The sequence below is a fragment of the Phyllobates terribilis genome, unplaced genomic scaffold (assembly GCF_046119375.1).
Source record: "Phyllobates terribilis strain yellow unplaced genomic scaffold, ASM4611937v1 Scaffold_1__5_contigs__length_1240528914, whole genome shotgun sequence".
Classification (NCBI taxonomy): domain Eukaryota; kingdom Metazoa; phylum Chordata; class Amphibia; order Anura; family Dendrobatidae; genus Phyllobates; species Phyllobates terribilis.
In genome coordinates, this window is record NW_027362761.1 from 42,356,391 (window position 1) to 42,377,565 (window position 21,175).

General features: G+C 41.0%; 1 protein-coding gene across 1 annotated transcript in view; it reads left to right on the plus strand.

Moving 5' to 3' along the window:
* Positions 1 to 1,120: 1,120 nt before the first annotated feature.
* ABHD8 (abhydrolase domain containing 8) overlaps positions 1,121 to 21,175 on the plus strand; it is a 29,020-nt gene continuing 8,965 nt past the window's right edge. The window contains exons 1-4 of the mRNA XM_073651684.1: positions 1,121 to 1,492; positions 13,793 to 14,537; positions 17,007 to 17,177; positions 19,821 to 20,037. Of these exons, the coding sequence (XP_073507785.1) occupies positions 13,801 to 14,537; positions 17,007 to 17,177; positions 19,821 to 20,037 (1,125 nt within the window). The 5' untranslated portion in view covers positions 1,121 to 1,492; positions 13,793 to 13,800. The remainder of the gene's footprint in view (positions 1,493 to 13,792; positions 14,538 to 17,006; positions 17,178 to 19,820; positions 20,038 to 21,175) is intronic.

Sequence of the window (21,175 nt, forward strand, 5' to 3'; positions counted from 1 at the left end):
AAAATGGCAAAATTGCAGAGAAGCCATATGCAATTCACAGACGCACCTGACTTGCATTAAAGTCTATGACAAGTGTGTCGCTTGCAGCTTGCGACCAACAACGGAAAATCCAAGACATTTGGAGACATCTGCAATTCTGTGTTGCATTTGCAGGAGGTCAAAGGTTCCAATGCGACACGATAGGAAATCATTAGATGTGATGTCACAATGTGACACTGTGATTTCAGTGTTGTGCAACACGTCGCCGTGTAGCCCTAACCTTCACCCAGGTGACCTGCCTTTCATTGCCACATTCAATATCGGAGCTGACCATACCTGTTACATAAGTATAGGCCAAATCTGCTCCTATTGGTGTGTTCACCTGGAAATATAATGGTAATTGGGGCAGCCAGGCTGTCTCCAGCGTCTGGAAGAAGGAAAGACCCAGGCATGTTGGACTCCTCTGTTCTCCCAGAAGATAAGCGCTTTTGGAAGTGTTTGGGTGCTGGTCATGTTCCTCTTCATGTGCATCCTTGGCACACGTGAACATACATATTTGTAGGGGAATAAAGAAAGCTTCCCGATACATAATGCTGCTGCTTATTTTTTGCTCGCCCCGATCTCACTTTTGCCTAGCTAAGCCTCTTTTTTGGATTTTCTGGCACATGTTGGTTGATTTATATGCTATTTTAAAACATGGGGTGACATGTTTGACTCCTTTGTGATTTTTTTATTTGGTTCGTTTTATAGTTGTAAGCCACATCAAATGATCGTTTATATGAGTAGGAGAACTGGTTATCGATTACATTGGACTAAAATTGCTATATTGCAGGCAGCAGTTATTTAGATGTAAGCAGCAATCATGGGGTTACTTATCGCCTCATAATACAATGTCACATTTTAGATTCATATACGTGACTTTTGATTCCCACCTGGGTCATTAGTTATTATAATGTGATACTTTTATGCAATCAAGAGAATAATTGCCAGGACACATTGTGCTCTAATCCATATAGCCGGAAAAGACGATAATTACAGGTCATTTTACCGTCAGACTGTCGTGCTGTAGCAGCCGAAGAGTTAACTGTCACATCCCATTGTAATGACAGGATGCAGCACTGTTACTAAGTTACTCTCCTTTCCTTATCCTATTGGAGGATGTCTCCTGTCTGCAATGGCTTCTGATAGGAGCCTCATCCCCTGTGCTGGGATGTGCGCACACCTCTAAGGAGGGATACAGGGAGATTCTGTATGGCAACAGCATGTAGGGGGGCAGGAGAAGGTTTACATCTTTAGGGGGTGTCGGAAAGCTTCGATGGGTAACAACCAGCAAGTATCCAGGCTGCTGCATTCTGTGTGGCTGTAGACACAGGCATTGGGTGCAGGATAAGAGAATTAGCCTCAGGAGCAGATTGCCACTGCAGGATTTTCTCTCTTTATCCATCCTTCATCCTGATCCTTGTCTGCAAACAAATCCAATTCAGAAGCACCAAAAATCGTGACAATAAATGAGGTAAGCGATCCCCATCCTTCTACCAATGCCTCCAAATCCATAATGCTCCCCCAGGTCTGAAGGCACAAGAACAGTGCTGTTTGTTATTTAGCTGGATCATGGCCAACGTTAACCCTTTCCTCATACAGGCTGGAGGAAACGGTTAGCCATAACAAATGCCACCCTACCTAATCATGTCTATTATGACATTCTTGACCTTATTATAGCGAGCTGGCAGAATATTTCAGAATGTTTTTCTTTTGTGCTGTTATTATGTGTATTATCAGCTGTACTATTATCACAATGGTGTTATTGTAAGTTGCATTCACATGGCAGCTGCGTAATAGTGTTTGGCTCATTTTAGGTATTTGCAATGTGTCATTGAAATGATCTGTTTCTAGATTATGGAGACTGCACTGTATTCTCCAGGAATAAATACACATAGTCATGCATTAAAAGCTCAGAAAATCTGTTCGTCCAGCACCGTGAATGATATTGGATTTGTTTAAAGGGGTGTTTTAACTTTCTGGGTATTTAAACTTTGGGCTTGCAGACTATTTCTCCTTTATCTTTGGTTGCAGCATGTTGATGTTCAATACAATTTGCAATATTGCCTGAAGAAGGAGCCTCTGTGCTGTGAAAGCTTGTGTATATATATATATATATATATATATATATATATATATATATATATTTTTTTTTTTTTCTGGTTAGCCAATAAAGGTATCACTTGCAGAATACTTGTGTCATTTTTGGCCATAAAGGAATTTACATCGTTGCAGCATGTTGCAATTTACATAGTCAATGTGTTTATTGGTGAGTGCTATTGCTGCAGACACTGAGTAGGCTGCACTGGTAATGATGATTCACATATATATTAACATGTTCCTCTGTGACCTACTTATCTGGGAAGAGGTAACACAGGGAGATATATACGCAGGAGATTTTATGTATTTAGCTGTGCTGCCAATCATGATTGTTAATATTGAATATTTAGGTATTTATTATGTCCACAACATTGTGTATATTAATGCTATTGTATAACCAAAGTTATCTATCAGAAAGCATATATACTCTGCATTAGCTATATTCTAGAGAACAATACATATACAGGGTAAATAGACTGCGCAGTCATTTAATATGCAGGCTACTAAAGTGGATTTCTGCAATGCATTAATGCAAAGAAAATAATATGTCATTACTCTGCAGGTTACATACAAGTACACCAGAGACATGTATATTTGGTCTCATGTAAGTAAGCATGTCTAGCAAGGATATAGTCATTAAAAGCATTAATATAACTTCTGTAGAAAAGAAAGCATCTGTATACCTATTGAAAAAATGTGGGTAGGTTGTTTTGCAGCAGAAATAGTTGGCTGGGAAGGAAAGAGGGAAAATTGCACTGTAATGCTGTGGTGCAGGCCTTAAGGGGGTGCTTTGCAGAACAGCTAGGACAGATGATAACAAAACAGGTTACAAGAAATGACAAGACAAATACATTCATGTTACAGACCTTTGGTAAAGCATGGTATCAATGATGGTGTTACCATGTGCAAATGAAGAATAAACTCTAGCAATGTAAATATGACATCTGATTGCAGAGGGTCAGTGGACATCCTCACTTATTTTGGTATATAGATGCAAATTAGTTAATTTCGATTGGTTAATGTGCATCAGATCTCAGTTCAAGGCTTGAGTTGTTGTGGTATATAAAGGAGCGTTGTAGGAAACTTACATAATACATATGGAATTCTAGCTAGAAATGCTGTAATAGTGTTAGGAATATTTGGTATCAGCCCAGTAGTATCTTTTAAACTTGACACCAATTATTCTTTTGGAAGGTGTCTAGATCATTACATGATGTATTGAAGTATTCAATATCCCACAGCTCACTTTGGACAGCGTGTGATGGCCTCTTCTGACCAAATATTGGATGAAAGGCAAGGACTTCACTGAGATTAGTCACTCATAGACATTATATAACAGAATTGAATACAAGGTTTAAGATAGATATTAATGAAAGATATAAACTAGACAGACAGATGGATAGATAGATAGTTAGATAGATGATAGATATGGATAGATAGATAAATAAATAGATAATGGATAGATAGATAGATAGATAGATAATGGAGAGATGGATAGATAGATAGATGGATAGATAGATGGATAAATAGATGGATAGATTATATGAATAGATAGATAGATATGGATAGACAGATGGATAGATAGATATATAGATGATAGATATGAATAGATAGATGGATAGATATGGATAGATAGATATGAATATATAGATGGATAGGAGATGGATAGATAGATATGAATATATAGATGGATAGGAGATGGATAGATAGATGGATAGATATGGATAGATAGATATGAATATATAGATGGATAGGAGATGGATAGATAGATGGATAGATATGGATAGATAGATATGAATATATAGATGGATAGGAGATGGATAGATAGATATGAATATATAGATGGATAGGAGATAGATAAAATATATTAGGTATAAGGAAGATGGGCAGATATGAGAAAAATAGGTATCAAGAGTCAAGACATATTTATGTGCTATGCAAACCCCTCCGTTTTACTGCATAGCCTCTTTTTCGATAAGTAGGTCAGTACTATGTCTGGGAGCACTGATTATATGTAGAGGAATCATCACATCCAGCACGGCCCACTCTCTGGCAACACAAACGACAAGAGTTTTTTTTCTAAATGAATTATGTTGTCTGCTTACAAAAAGTCAAGCATAACAATGGGCATTATTCTTTTTATCTGACTTTTTTTTTTACCCAAAACCCACTCCTATTCATCTCCTTCAAAATACATGCATTTGCTCAGTGCTGTTATCTGTTTTGAGATTGATTTCATTTGAGACTTCATTTAATGGTGAAGTCATTCATGGGAGTGTTTCATCAGGAAATTACTATTTAAAAAAAAATTTTTTTTTCCCCTTAATTTGCCATGTTACCATCTAACAGGATTACAATGAAAGGTTAATGTGCCGCCCATACACATTAGGCAGTGTTGACCAAGTCCACCTATTTCAGCGGGACTGACCTACCATATAATGTATATGGGGATTTAACAACTCAACCCTGATGGAAGATGTTCAAGGAAAACATGTTTGATCACTTGTTCTCTCTGGAGATAAGCTGCCTTCAGACATGTCCGACAGTGACTTATTCCCCTCCCCCTATTGAAAACACTTGCACCCTTGGCCAAGACAAGCATACATGTGGAGGGTAGGAAGGAAAACCTGTTTGTTAACACTTATAAGAAATATACAGTTGCAGTCAAAATTACTCAACCCCCACTGCAAGTGAGGTGTCTCAGCAAAAGTTTCCAAAGTTTCCAGAAACCAATGAAGGAAGAACAATTTAAACAAGTCAACACAAGGAATATAACAACTGGTTTCTCCAAATTGAACACAAAATACTGTTGTAGTACTGTAGTCTCAGAATTCTTTAACCCCTTGAATAGATTCCCTGATAAGAGCACTTATCTGCAGGCAGGTGTTGGCTCAATCACACCTGATGCAATTGATTCATTAGTTGCAAAAGGTAAGCTTGAACTGAAACACATTAAAATCCTGGTCTGGCAATGGGTTTGTTGACTAACATTTTATTGCATATTAGAAAATGCCATGTTCACTGCAAAATAATCGTGAACATTGTTAAAACCGCTCTTTTCACTATTATTTTGCCATGTCAACAGGCTGCCAATCACCCGATGAACGGGCAAAATGCTCGTTCATTGGGTGAAATGATCTTTTATGCAGCGTAAAAGATCACTGTTCTTGTTGGTGCATCGTCCTATGTAAATGGGACTTACACTGCTGAGAACAATGGCAGTATACTGTATGGGCACTGAGCGATCTAGTATAGATCTAGTAGAGATCGCTCAGTGCGCACCGTCTACTTTGGTCTGCTTGTGTAAACAGGCGTTCAAATGACCGTTTACCAATCGGCGGTCGTATCGTGCTACCGGTCGGCCTGTGTAAACAGACCCTAAGTCAAGAGATTTTTTGTTTTATTAGTTTATTGCAGGAAAGTTTGGACCTTTTGCTAATAAACCTAACTTGTAATGGAGTTTGAGTAATTTCAATTGTGACTGCAGTATTCAAATACTCATATGTATAGGTATATATTTAAAATAAAATCAGATTAGAAAACGTTAAACAAAGCAAAAATGACATGATTTTGGATCATTAGAGCTATAACATGTTGATGTAAGACTATGGGGGAATGAAACTTGATCATCCTATTGAAGATATTAGCATACAACTTCTTTTTTCGTTAGTTGGTCTTTATTGTGGACTTGAAGTCTGATTCTGGGAAGCCATCCACTAACTTCTAATATGGCTAAACGTAGTATTCCAGCCTAAAAACTGGATAGGTATAGGTGATAACCGGGAGCCCCACTTATCAGACTGGGGGCTTGTGTTTCCTATTCTCCTCTAGCCAGAAGACTGTGGCCAGAAAGAGGTGAATAGAGCAGCAGGACATAGATGGGTCCTGACACTGAAAATATCAGAAGATAGCCTATATATAGAGCCCTGTGCTCTGCTATCTTTGCAAGTGTCATAGACTGTAATGGAGTAGCAGGGCACATACAGGTAAGAACAAGAGTACGCTAATAGTTATCACCCTTCCAGTAGACAGGTAGCTGCCTCATTCTTTTTAATAGTAGAAATAAAGTAATACGGTATATGAAAGTGACTTCTTAGTGTATTGTTGTTATAACTGCTCATTTGGTATACAAAACTAAGTCTATCATTGTTCAAATTATTGAGTGGATTACAGCACTCAGTCAAAATAGAGAAAAATTATGCAATCACCACATTTAGAGGATGCTGACTCCGCTTTTTCACGTTGTAGCAAATATTAAACAATGGACTAGAGAAGCAATCCTAGAGATATTCAGTGATGAATCAGAAATCTGCAATGGCTAAAGAGATGACGCGGTAACTTTTGTGTGATTTGTACATTTACATGTACTATTTGTGCATTTACAACAAAGTAAACAAATCCGGGTGAACGTCCTCTCAGTATGGTGACTCCATGATTTTTGATAGGCTTTGTAGTTTGGAAAAAACATACTATGAAGAAGACCTGATCACAATACATTGATATCGCAAAGGTCAGTTTGGGGCTGGAACTACAAAAAGGGTCTAAAGGGATTTTTTACCATAAGAGCTGCGAGACTGTGTAACCCTCTCTGCCAGAGGACATAGTCATCTTAATTGGTTTTAAAAAAGGTCTACAAGTGTTTCTTGACAATGATAAATTACTAGATTAGTATAGATGAGAGTTTGATCCAGGGATTTATTCTGATTGTGATTTTTAGAATCAGGAAAGTACCATTTCAAAGGTTTGAATACATTTGTACATGCAATGGCTTTTATTGTTTTTACTAGAAGGTGCACATTGAAGAATCAGAGTGAAGGAAGCAAAACTACAAAACAACACACGTGAAAAAAGTAAAGAAATACATGTGAATCAAACCGGAATATCTGTGAAACATTACATTCCTAAAGTACCCCATCTTTTACACTGATGATAATTTTCCACACCCTTGGCATTTTCTCAAGCAGCTTCAGATAGTCACCTGGAATGGCTTTACAACCGTCTTGAAGGAGTTCCCAGAGTTACTAAGCAATTGTTTTCTGCTTTGCATTCACTTGGCGGTCCAACACATCCCAAACTATCTCACTAGTGTTGAAGCCTGGTGATTGTGAAGAACATGTCAAATGATGCAGCATTCATCCCTCTCCTCTTTGATCACATAGCCCTTACACAGTCTGAAGGTGTATTGTAGGTCATTGTCCTGTTGCAGCACAAATGAAGGTCCCACTAAGTGCAAACCAGATGGGACAGCATGTCGTTGCAGAATGCTTTAGTGGCCATGCTGTGTAAATGTGCTTTAAATTTGGAATAAATCACTAACAATGTCACCTGAAAAGCATCCACACTCCATTTTTACACCTCAGACCACAGTACAGATTTTCTATGATCTAATGTCCAGTCCATGTATTGCTTAGCCCAAACTAGTCTTTTCTTGTTTGCGGTCCTCAGTAGGGGCATCTTTGCAGCAATTAAACCATAAAGGCCTGCTCATAGCAGTCTCCTCTGGAAAACTTAGTTGAGCTATGTCTGAAACTTGATGTATGTACATAATTTTTGACGGATGTTATCTGAGATGCTGTCAGTTTGTGGCTTCTGAGGCTGGTAACACTGATGAACTTATCTTCTGCAGCACAGGTAAGTTTTGGTCTTCCTTTCCTGCAGTATTCCTCATGAGAGCTAGTTTCGTCATAGCCTTGATGGTTTTCATGACTGCACTTGAGGATACCTTCAAGGTTCTAGCAATTTTTTCCAGATTGATTAACCTTCATTCCTTAAAGTAATGATGGAATGTCATTTCCCTTTACTTAGTTGAGTGGTTTTTAATGCATTCTGGCTTGGAACTATTCTAGAATAGGGCTCAGCAATGTTCCAACAAAACAAAACAATCCTGATAGTCACAAACACTTTCTGAAGGTCGGTGATTCTACAAATCAACTCTTGACAAGGTATACCTGCTCACTGGAAGCCATTGCATGTGACTACTTAATGAAACTGCTCGAGAGAATGTCAAGGGGTTGTAAAGCTGTCATCATGGTGAAAGGCGTACTTTGACGAATCTAAGATTTATCACGTGTTTCTTTCCATATTTGTTCCTTTGTGGTTTTGCTGCCTTTAGTCTGAATCTACAACGTGCACATTCCAATAAGAACAAGTAAAACCATTGCATGAACAGGTGCGTCCAAACTTTTGACCAGTACTGTATGTATTTTATTTTTTATTCTTTTATTTTCCTTTTGCTTTATGACATTTTAGATCTATCCAGATACTTTTTACGACAGGTAGATGGTTAATACTTTGTGAGGAATAGCATTTGTGAGCGTGGTGGCAGATTTGAGACTATTGGTAAAAGTTCTGCTGCTATCATTAGCTAACATGTCTATGACATTAGGCCATACAGATCTTGACTTTATCTTCTTGCCAGTTTATTGTATAAGGTCTCTTGTTATATTGTGGTAGTTAAGAGAGTAATAATTTATAATTACATACCTTTTATACTATTCAGCCGTGAATTAAAATGTTTCTGGTGCAGACATAAAGTAGGTCACGAAAAAGAACAGTTCAGGCCAATTGGTCCTTACATCATGGAAACTATATCCATAGCTACTGCATCCTGTCACTATGGCAACACTTTTTTTTCCATCAGCATCCATCCACATGTGTTACTTTTCAGTTTACTTGGCAGGAGTTACATAAAGGGCATCGTTCTGCTAAATAAATTCAAAGTAAAAACGTATTGAGTTGGCTAGCTAGAAAGTGAATATTTAAGCAAAAATCACAAAGGTTTTAAGTCACGCAAGAAAAAGAAAAATATAATATTGTCCATAAGAAGATAGTCTGTGCTTCCAAATAATTAGAAAGAAATGTGTACCAAAGTTTCACAAAATAAAGCTATGGTGAGCCTTGAGGCCTTGAGGTGTTTTGCCTCTTTTTTAAAAAAAGGCCATAAGACCAAAATGACTGTTCAAACCAAGCATAGGCGCTCGGTGTAGCATTAACGTGGGAAAACACTTCAATGCTCCTACCCACCTAATTGTTTTCCATCTAACGGAAGAGGAGTGTGGAAATTATTGCAAAATAAGTAGGTATACAAAACTGCTTGGCCATGCTAAGGATGCTCTCAGTGCCTGAGCTAGGTTTGAATAGTCATTTCCTGATGCCAGACTCTTTGAAAAGTGCCTGCTTGATGCCATAGGAGTTAAAGTAGAACTACATAGGAACGTGTACCTTTTTTCCCCTTTAACCTATGAAAGAAAGTATAGACTGGTAGAGAGACCTTCCTGATCTCAAATTCTCTAGGAAATGTAGAGATGAAACTGGACAAATAAAACTCAAAAGAGCGTATATTTTTAGTAAGGCACTGACTCACAGTGGAAAAAAACACAAATTGGCATCACTTGTGTATTTTGAATCTCCTGCGATGCCTTTAAGATGCCCTGAGCGAGCATGGGAGAGAGTTACCGAACATTGGTCAACTACTCAGACCTGATAATGTTACCATACTATATTTAACAGATGCAGCATATAGCTTATATGAGTCAATGTAATATAATAGAATCAGTTCATTTATTGTTGGCGCGATCACATTTCAGTAGAAGCTTCAATGCTATCTGATCTATGAATGAACTGTTTGTCTTCACTGACATTCAAGTACAACCTCTTATCCAGAAGTGGCAATAAAGGCTAACAACATACTCTTAGTGATGAGCGCAAGTGCTCGTTCCTCGAATTTGCCCAGGGTGCTCGGGCACAGAGTATTGCGGGTGCTGGAGTGACATGTTTGAATCCCTGAGGTTGCATGTTTTGTGGCTGTTAGACAGCCACAAGACATGCGGGGATTGCTCGTGTTTGTAAGGCAACCCCCGCATGTTTTGTGTCTAACAGCCGTGAAACATGCGGCCGCAGAGAATCGAACATGTCACTCGAGCACCTGCGATACTCTGTGCCCGAGCACCCTCGGCAAACTCGAGTACCGAGCACTTGCGCTCAACACTACACACTATTACTGTGGATCCAGTCGTTGGAAGCAAAAGTCAGGGGTGCATTATTAAGCAACTGAACCAAAACTCTACAAGATGTATAGTTAGGAAAAGAGCAAGAGACACAACTTTCAGGCATTGAGCACAATTTTTCCCAATTTTGACCTATCACAACACTATTAGTAAGTGTGGAACAAGGTTAGAAACAAAGGTCAGTACATAAGTTCACACAGTAGACTGGTTGTGTACAAAGTGATGCACTATAGTATAAAGTCGGCTGGTTAAGCTTATGTGGGTCCAAGGTCACCAATGCGGGCACTAAGTGATAGAGCTCACGCTATGCTCGTCACTCTCATAGTGAGCTTATGTTTACATAGTGTTCAATGCCTATTGATTGAACATAGAAATACAGGCTGCCAGCTACATCAGCCTTGCACAAGGCACAATGCAGTGGCTACAGTCAGGGTCTATGATGGAGTCCACCCAGGTAAGTTTCATGTACCTTATTATCATTATCATCATGTAGAAAGTGCAGTAATTATGTTTCTTGTAATGGTCTAAATACACAGAGGTGTACAGTTAGTCCAATGTTATTGACTTGTCTCTTGTTAAAGTGTTTCCATGAATCGTAAGTAGCTGAGAAATATAACACATGTTCTAGTTGATATTTCTTGGAATATAAGAATCTGAGAATACAGTGACTGTATCTGCCAGAACTGCCGACTGATTCTAGATGGATTTAAATTGCAAATGAGAAAAGTCTGAACATTGTGTATTGCGGGGGAGGTAAAAGATTCATACACCTTAAGTGTCACCTGGAAACAGCATCATTGAAGATTACAGCTAAATGAAAAACATACAGGATAAGTGCCATAAATACCATTTATCGTATTTTTCGGACCATAAGACGCACTTTTTTCCCCCCAAATTTGGGAGGAAAATGGGGGTGTGTCTTATGGTCCGAAAGTAACTTACCAGTGGTGGTGGAGCGGGATCGGCGGCGGCGGCAGCGGCAGCCGATGGCGGCGGCGGCAGCAGCAGAAGAGGTATCTGCCTGGGAGTCGGGGCCTTGCCCAGTACCGGTTTCTTGATGTGAGCTGCGTGAGCTGCTTCCGATGCTCGCGCCCATCTTTCTGAAGCTGATCTACAGGAAAATGGCCACAGGAGCCGGCACATGCGCTCTGCTACGCCGGCGGCCATTTTCCTGTAGATCTCAGCTTCAGAAAGATGGGCGCGAGCATCGGAAGCCGCTCACGTCGCTCTGCCACGCTACTCACAGGAAGACACCGGCCCCGGTACCAGGTCCCAGGGCCTCAGCCACCTCTCACCCAGGCCCCAAGCCCCCAGCCACCACTCACCCAGGCCCCAAACCCCAGCGCCTGTCATCAGACCCCCAGCCACCACTCACCCAGGCCCTAAGCCCCCCGCCATCAGGCCCCAAGCCCTCAGCCACCACTCACCCAGGCCCCAAGCCCCCAGAGCCAGCCACCACTCACCCAGGCACTAAGTCCCCAGCGCCAGCCACCACTCACCCAGGCACCCAAGCCCCCAGCGCCAGCAAGGAGATGCCCAGGGCAAGCCACCAGGCCCCCAGCCCACCAGCACCAGGCGCCCAGCCCCAGGCCACCAGCGCCCGGCCACCAGGTGCCCAGTGCAGGCCATCAGCACCAGGCGGCCAGACCACCAGGTGCCAAGCCCCAGGCCTCCAGAGCCAGGCCACCAGGTGCCCAGTGCAGGCCACCAGCACCAGGCAGCCAGGCCACCAGGCGCCCAGCCCCAGGCCACCAGGCGACCAGCGCAAGCCGCCAGACCCGGCTTCCTGAAGGACCTTGCCTCTTGTGCCCCAGCTACACGGCCCATCCAGGTAAGATACCTATTCCGACTATAAGACGGACCCCCATCTTATCAAAAATTTTTTTTTGCTATTTTCCACCCCAAAATTTGGGGTGCGTCTTATGGTCCGGTGCATCTTATAGTCCGAAAAATACGGTATATTATTTATGCCATGTGTACCGTGCTCAGCATAAATGAGTACACCCCCTTTGATAATTAAGATTTTAATCAATAGCTCACTGAACACAAACAATTTCCAAAATTTTGATGAGACAGAGTTTCATTGAAATTTTTTTTAACTAATAACATGATAGGTTAATATTATAGCTTTCATTACAAAATTTTCAGTTTTACTCAAATTACTTGATGCAAAAATAAATACACCCACGTCGAAAACTATTATATCTAGTATTTTGTATGACCTCCATGATTTTAAGGACAGCACCAAGTCTTGTTGGCATGGAATGAAAAACTTATTGCAACATCTATCTTTTTCCATCCAAACGACCTAAATTAGAGCCTGGATGCTAGATGGAGCGTGATACTCAACTTATCTGTGAATTCTGCTGTATATTGAAAGAGTAGATGCTACCATCACTCCGCGCCCTTGGTAGACAATCTTGTTTGGTATTTATATATATATGTATATTTATATATCCATTGAATAGTTATTCTACGTTACGTTAAAAGCAAGCACACCATTGTTTTTCTTATGACATTCTCAATAAGTTTGATGTGTCACATGACCCTCTTCCCATTGAAAAAAATAAAGCTGGCCTACTTCAAAATGGCCGCCATGGTCACCACCCATCTGGAAAAGTTTTTCCCCTCCCATATACTAATGTGCCACAAACAGTAAGTTGATATCACCAACCATTCCCATTTAATTTAGGCGTATCCATATAAATGGCCCACCCTGTAGATACACAATTTTGAAATCTGCAAAATAAAACATAATTGATATACAAAAGGACAAGTTACATTGAAATATCCTTGAACAGTGTTGCTTATGCTAAAAAAATAGGCTAAATTTATAGCATAGAATTCTGGTTCTATTCTGGACAACTGTTCTACTGTCCTTGTCAACTGCAAACATGAAGATCAGAATGAACAGAGGAAAGGTGATGTTTGATTGAAGCCATTAACTGGACAGATCCATCATCCCGAAAATTGGTTCTCAATGTATGGCTTTCACAACAACTGCAACTGGCAGCATGTGATTGCTGGAGAGCCAGAGGCTGAAGAGGACCACTATTATTGAAAGTTCAGTACAGTGCATACGGCTATTGTTTTTTTCTGCACGTATCCGGTAGACCCAGGCGTTTATTGTTACAACACTGAGGTAGTGACCCTCAAAGCAGATGGTAGATGTTCCTTTTTTCAAATGTATTAATATTTCTAATACAGCGTACCCATTTCCTATACAATATACCCATTTCCTATACAATATACCCATTCCATTGTGCTATAAAAAGATTCTCACTACTCTCATCAGTCTCAGTATCCAAACCAATTTTGTTATCTCAGACATGAACACACGCTATAGCCAATTTCACAAGGGGCCAGATGACCTACAAGTTTGCTTTTACCATGTGGGAAGAAGCTGGAGAATGCCAACTGTATGTATACATACAGAGAACCTAGAAATGCCATGCAGATGTAGTCCTTGGTCAGATTCAAAACTAGGACTACAGGTAACAATGAAAACCACCAATCCACGGTGTGGCCCCTTTTTGACTGATTTGTATTAATTATTTTAGTCTCTGCAGCTACAGAAACAATCTAGTAATTAAACACTGTTCCAAATCTGATGGTCTGATGGTAATCATCAGAGATCACAATTAATGCCTTATTTGTTTTCATTACAGGACACATCATGTTGACCAGCATAGCAGAACGTATAATGTACTGCCTAACAGGCAAAACACCAAATTCTGTGGGTCCTGCAGACATGTCCGAAACCAGCGATGGCTTCGATTTTGTCGAGGTAAAGCCAGGCCGTGTTTTAAGAGTACGACACATCTTGCCCTCTCGATCAGGAGCTGGAGTGGAGGAGGAAATAGAGGAAGTGAAGAAACCAGGCCGAGGACAGATCCAATGCAAGCGTCGAATAACTGTCTATCGCAATGGGCAGCTCGTGATAGAAAATCTTGGTACCGCTCTTCGTTCTGAGATCTTGCACTGCCGCAGTGGGAATACTGAACCAGCTGGAACATTGGAAGTGGAGCTTTCAGATTATACCAGCACAGGTAATGAAAGTGCTGCAGGAAAGGAGAATGATTTACCACCTGGGAGGCGCAGGAAACGCAAGCCGAAGAAAGTGGTGCAGGTTGACTGCCAAAGACGTGTTACTAGCTGCAAAGGCACACATTCTGATGTAGTTCTGTTCTTCATTCATGGTGTTGGAGGTTCTCTTGACATATGGAAAGAACAACTTGAATTCTTCTCAAAACTTGGGTATGAAGTTGTAGCACCCGATTTGGTGGGACATGGTTCAAGTGCAGCACCACAGATAGGTGCAGCTTATACCTTTTATGCTCTTGCCGAGGACATGAGATGTGTGTTCAAGCGCTATGGCAAGAAGAGAAATATCTTGGTGGGACATTCGTATGGGTAAGATAGAAAACTAAAATCCATTTTTACATTTTGTTGTGAATGTGTTTATTTGCTTTTCATGTTCCTATTATACTTACTTTGGGATACAACAATAACATGTTTTTCAAGGATAGCATGTAATGGACTTGATGCATTTCTTCAAGTCTATATTTGAAAGCATTAGATTTTAACATAGTTTAAGGAGGTTGTCCAGTAAAGATAAGTTATCACCGATCTAGAAGATAGGAGATAACCTATAGATCAGTGGGTGATCCCCACTGATTGGCAGAATGGGACACCTTTATCCCCATTATGCCCTTTTTACAATAAAGCGGTAGCGTGCATAGCCAACCGCCACTTCATTCATTCTCCATGGAGCTGCCAGAAAAAGTTGAGTGGAATGCTCGGCAGACCCACAGGGAATGAATGAAGTGTCTGCCGGGCATATGCCTTGACCTGTATTCTAAATGGGAATAACGGGTTAAAACTGTGCCAGTTAACAAACTATCATTTCTCCTGCGAATAGGAGATAATTTATCTTCTCTGGAAGACACTTCAAAATTTTTGGTTTGTACTGACTGCACACTCTCTTTTGACGTCACAGTCAGATTTCCAAGTCTTAAGACTAAGTAGCAGTAAGTGAAGTTGCATGAAGAGTCACGCAGCTGCTTTTTTTTTACAAGTTTTGCTATTTTTTAGGTGCATAGCTCTAAATTGCTGTGAGATACACAGTTCTGAGTGCTGTGAATGCAGCAGTACCACTTCACCATTTATCTATGTGATTCATCTGCTAGATCCAGCACAACAGTGCTAACTCATCCAAACACTGCTCTAATTTTCAAGCACCATTTACCCCTGTAACTTATTCCCTTGAGGATGTAGACAGTTTTCATTTTTTTATTCCATTTTTCTTCCCTGCCTTCCTAGTGCCATTACTTTTTCAAATTCTGATCAACATAATTGTCTAAGAAAAAAATTCTTTCTAGGGTGGAACTGAAAAACAAAAATAGGAATTCCACAATTGTTTTTTATGTCTTTTTTTGTTTTTATGACATTTAAATTTACATATTTAATTTATTCTGTGGGTAGTTATGACCATGCCATATTCATATTGTTTTTATATTTTACTATATTGAACGAAACAGGGAGATGCTAGCATTACACAGTACCCATGTAAATCAATGAGTTACCTAGATAATTGCTAATCATTCCCACAAAATGTATTCATAGACATGCGGCACTATTCATCGTTTGTGATTCATTGAAGTCACTTTTCTTTTTTTGACTTGTGGTGTTTGCGCCAAAGTCTTCAAGATGATGCATGCAGTTCATAAATTCGATGCAAGATCAAAAAATACTCTCTATTTTAGTCTTAAAACCGTTTTTGAAAATTTTCAGCACTAAAGTTGCAAAACAGTAGCAAAAATGTGCCAGAATGAAAATTCCTCCAGAACCTTCCATACTCCAAGGAGAGAGAGTTTGGAGCGAGAAGTGCCAAAAAATGGGGCATTTGGTAAAAGTCGCATGTCATCAATCTGTATAAACCACCTGGAAAAACAAAAAAAAAAATAAAAAAAGAAAGACCAGTTAAAAGGTGGAGCGAAACATATAGAGAATAAGGCGCAAATACAAAAGCCACTAAAAATGAGCAAATTACTCCAGAAAAGTGAAAATCAACAATGATGATTCGGGGGTTGAGAAATAAAAAAAACTAATTATTCATGGAAAGTTTAACTCCTCCACTCCACTGTAAAGGAATCCCCCTAAATAGGACAATTTATACATTTTTTCATTAAAAATGGGAACATTGTGTTACTAAAAGCAGTAAGAATCTATTATTAGATAGGCAATAGGAACATCTATTTTCATTGAAAAGCTCTTTGTGTATAACAAAGTAAATATGTTGCTTAAAAATTAAGTATTATCTGTTATGAAAAAATAACACAAAAATATTACATCAGTTTTTATTGGGTTGTCTATTAAAAAGCATTGAATGGGGTGAAAATGATGAAATCTAGCCAACTGTTTAAGGACAATGACAGCTATACATATGGCATTCGTTCTGCTATTTCCCATTATGAGCATCATTGTATGTCACAAATATGAATGAGACGATCACATGGTTTGCATTTGAGATGATGCAATATGGTTTGTTGGATTCTACTTGTGCAGAGTAATGAGAATGAATCATACATAGATGACGAAGGGTTTGTGTCAAACATGAAAGATACAACCAGACCAGTCATTGCATTTACTACCAGTACACACGTGGAGGTGCTAATGCACGGTCATGGACATGATAAGCATGTGTTAACTGTTAGTCAGCTAGCTAATATTGGAATGTATTACTATAGTTTGTTATGTATGTCAAAAATTTTTTTATGTAATACTTGTACTAAATCATTGATGGGGATATACATAGCTGAACATTCAGATTATTTTGTCGGGGTAATACTTCAATATTCTCTTTTTTTTGTGGGTTTACAGGGTTTCCTTTTGCACTTTCCTGGCCCATGAGTTTCCTGATTTGGTCCACAAGGTGGTCATGATAAATGGTGGTGGTCCCACAGCTCTAGAACCCAGCCTCTGCTCCATCTTCAACATGCCGACTTGTGTGTTGCATTGTCTGTCTCCTTGCCTTGCGTGGAGCTTCCTCAAGTGAGTTGAATTTAATCCTTTAGTACCAACTGTGACCTTTCTATCCTAGCTCCCAACCAAATTATACATTCTTTAAGTTCAGTTTCTTCCTTGGGGAGACACTACAATATCACAGTCAGCGGTGTGAGAATACTGTAAGGAGTACCCTGTTTACATCATTTGTTACAATGTATTAGTCTTGAGTCAAGGTTCTTTATTTTAGAGAGTATTGCCTGAACAGGAGACAATTAGATCCACTTCTTATGAGCAGGTTTGCTTCCTCTGGTTGTATGCACTAACGGGGCTATAGACTATAATGGTGCCGGCAGAGTGAACGTGCGCTCTCTGCCGTGCATCATTTTCGGGAGTGTACACTTACTGGAGGTGGACACTCAGACGTAGTAGATTACTTCTGAGTGTCCGCCTTCAGTAGGCGTACACTCCCAAAAATTATGCACGTCACGGTGCACGGTGCTCTGCCGTAACCATTATACTCTATAGCCCCGTCTGTGCATACGTTCAAATCTCATTTTGCGGGGGGTTCTGATGTAAGCCCCTATGTGAGCTACTAAACGAGTGCCTTAACGCAATGTGAATGCACCCTAAGACTCGTGTACAAAATGTCATTCTTAAAGGTATCTGTTAGCAGGATTTCACACCCCAAACTATTTATATGTGCATGCAGCTCTTTCAAACACTAGCCCAGCAATACCTTTCCATGGCCAGTCCGTTCCTCTGTTACTGAGAGATCAGAGTTTAAATTGATATGCAAATGAGGCTGAAGATCTAAAGTCTCTGTCACTCCAGCTCTATTCCTCACCCAGCGCCGCTTCCTCCTGCTTCACCTTCAGCCTCTATGCTGTGTGACATCAGGCAAAGGAACAGTCAGTTAATGAGTAGAAGATGGCCATGTTACAGACTGCTGTTGCTGGACTTGTCTTTGAAAGAACTACATGCGGATATTAATAGGTTGGGGTGTAAATCCTGCTGACAGATTCCCTTTAATGAATTGGAGCCAAAGTTTATTAGAAAATGGTAGAGGTTTTCATTGAGTGATTATTATTTACATGTGTCCGGAAAGGCTTTTTACAAGGGACCACAGGCAGCGTGAATCAGAGTCTGGCTGAATGTTATTCTTCTCTGAAATGCCAGGGTGTTTTAGATCTTGTAACTAAAAACATATTTAGAAAACCCAACCGGGGACCATAGCTGGAGATGAGACTATTCTGGCCTCTGAAAGTGATTGATAGATTTCTGTCATAGTGAGGGACCTTTCAATTACCGCTAGCAACGCTGAGGGCGCCCCTGGACTAGTCTGCACTCTGGTTATGGTGTCTGGCCAGATCTTTGAATTATATTTTCACTGAAATGCCGGAACGTTTCTTAGAAAAATATGCCTGGCTGCAATCACTCAGCCAGGCTCTGATTCATGCTGCCCGTGGTTTGGGCAGCATGAAGTGCTTGACAAGTTCCTCTTCTCTGAACTCACTTTTACATCCCTGTAGTAAGATGTGCTCTCTATGCTAACGAGGCATCTAGGAGTCCAGCCATGCTTGCCTGAGCTTAGGAGTCCATGTAATATAATGCAAAACACAGACTTTTTTCAAGTCTGCTGGAGGGTGAGTGGAAATAACTTCAAAGATAAGAATCTTTATCTCAGTTATCCACACATACAGTAGTTTACGGTTGTTTAAGATTTATTTTCCTGATTTTAAAAAGTAGTTCCAAAGGTCAGAATCTTAAAAACGACTCTGATATTTCTAATTCCTAATACACTGATCCTTTTTAAATTGATATAGTGGCCACACTGCAGCTCATCAGGGGTCCCCACCGTCGCCATGCTATCATGTAGCAAAAGTGTTATGGTGTCCAATTACCTACTATACTAGTGTCATAGTGATTGACAGTAGTAACAGCAGGGAATCCTGCTGATCAATAGAGTGGAAAAGGCAACTAAATTAAGTGGTCATTTCAAATACTAATTAAAGAAGTTGTCCACTACTTGGACAACCCCTTCTCATACCCGACACTTGGTCCCAATAAAGTAAAAAAGCTTATACTCCCCTCCCGTGCTGGCGTCGTTCCAGCAGTGTCGGCACTCGCGGTCCCAGGGATCCCATGTGGTTGTTGTGACATGTGACCCTGGCGCCCAATCAGCACTGGCGTCACTGTCCCCACCTTCGGACAAATCAAACATCAAGAGGAAGTCCGGGCTGCGGCTGATCTCTCACTTCCTCTTGATGTTTGATTTGTCCAAAGGCAGAGACAGTGACTCCAGTTCTGATTGGGCGCCAGGGTCACATGTCATATCAACCACACAAGTGCCCCGGGGGGGCCACGAGTGCCGACACCGCTGGAACGGGTTCGGCATGGGAGGAGAGTGTAAGCTTTTTTATTTTATTGGGGCCAAACATTTAGATACTTCAGATGATCTAATAGGAACAGCCATTTAAATTAATAAAACAGTGGTCTTTGACATTCACAACATATGGGCAAACTGCTATTAGTTATTTCTTTTGAGTATATTGTGTTTGTAAAGTGACATCTTTAAGAAATTGACAAGTGCCTACACAAAAAAAAAGAGTACACAGTACGATATAGTAAAATGATTGGATCACTGAATGTGAGTTGCCTTTTTTATAATCCCTTCTTTCTCTCTGTTAGGGCTGGCTTTGCTCGACAAGGTGCCAAAGAGAAGCAGCTCTTACGAGAGGGTAATGCCTTCAATGTGTCATCCTTTGTATTACGAGCCATGATGAGCGGCCAGTACTGGCCAGAGGGGGATGAGGTTTACCATGCAGAATTAACCGTCCCAATCCTGCTGGTGCATGGCATGCATGACAAGTTTGTTCCACTAGATGAGGACCAAAGGATGGCAGAGGTAAATTGATTAAAAATTGCTACACTTGTAATGAAGGCCATACATTTGCATTGTATGTCATCACAGGTATGTCTTGCCTATAAAGTAGCCACACCAAATGCTTGTGTAACAAGTAGTGTTGAGCATTCCGATACTGAAATATCGGGTATCGGCCGATATTCACTGTATCGGAATTCCGATACTTAATTCCGATACTTTTATAATATCGAATACCGGAATCGGAAGTTCCCATAATGCCTGCGCTCTGCAGTGTCTGTGAAGGATGACAAGCTGGATGGCAGCGCTCAGCTGCGATCCAGCTTGTCATCAGAATGCCATCCCAGCGTGGGAGAATTCTCCTGATTGTTTAAAAGCCGGCGCGCGGTAAAAAGCCGCCGGCTTTTAAACAATCACGCAGCCCCATACTGCTTCCCCGCAGCCTCCCACCCCGATCCTCCGCTCCCCTCGCCACCTCCCATCCCGATCGTAAATTAGGACCGGGCGGGGAGCGCAGCACCAAGGAGCGAAGGACCCGGGCGGGGAAGCCGGCAGTGAAAAGACTTCACCGCCGGCTTTCCCGTTCTGTGCTGCGCTTTCCCGCCGGTTATTTCAAATGAACAGCTGAGGTATCAGGTGATGCCGATCAGCTGTTCATTTGAAGTAGCCGCGGTGCCCTCAGAGGGTTCATGTGAGTTCATGCTTGACTGCATGAACTCACATCAACTTTCCCACGGCCGCACAGGTCAGCCTCACCTCCCGGACCCGTCATGATTAGTGTGTGCGGGGTGTGTGTGTGTGCGGGGTGTGTGTGCGGGTGTGTGTGCGGGGTGTGTGTGTGCGGGTGTGTGTGCGGGTGTGTGTGTGTGTGCGGGGTGTGTGTGTGTGCGGGTGTGTGTGCGGGGTGTGTGTGCGGGTGTGTGTGCGGGTGTGTGTGCGGGCAGACATAGGCCGATGTGACACTACTACTCCCATCGGCCTATGTCTGTCCCCCGTCCACTCCTGCCAGCAGGATCAGCTCGATGGGAGCAGTAGTTCCCATCAGCCTGATCCTGCTATTTAAATTGCCCTACTGTGTCCCCAATAAATGTTAAATACATGTCATTGGTGGCCAGTGGTTACCTAAAAGAAATTAGTTCATACATTACCTGTCCCCGCCGAT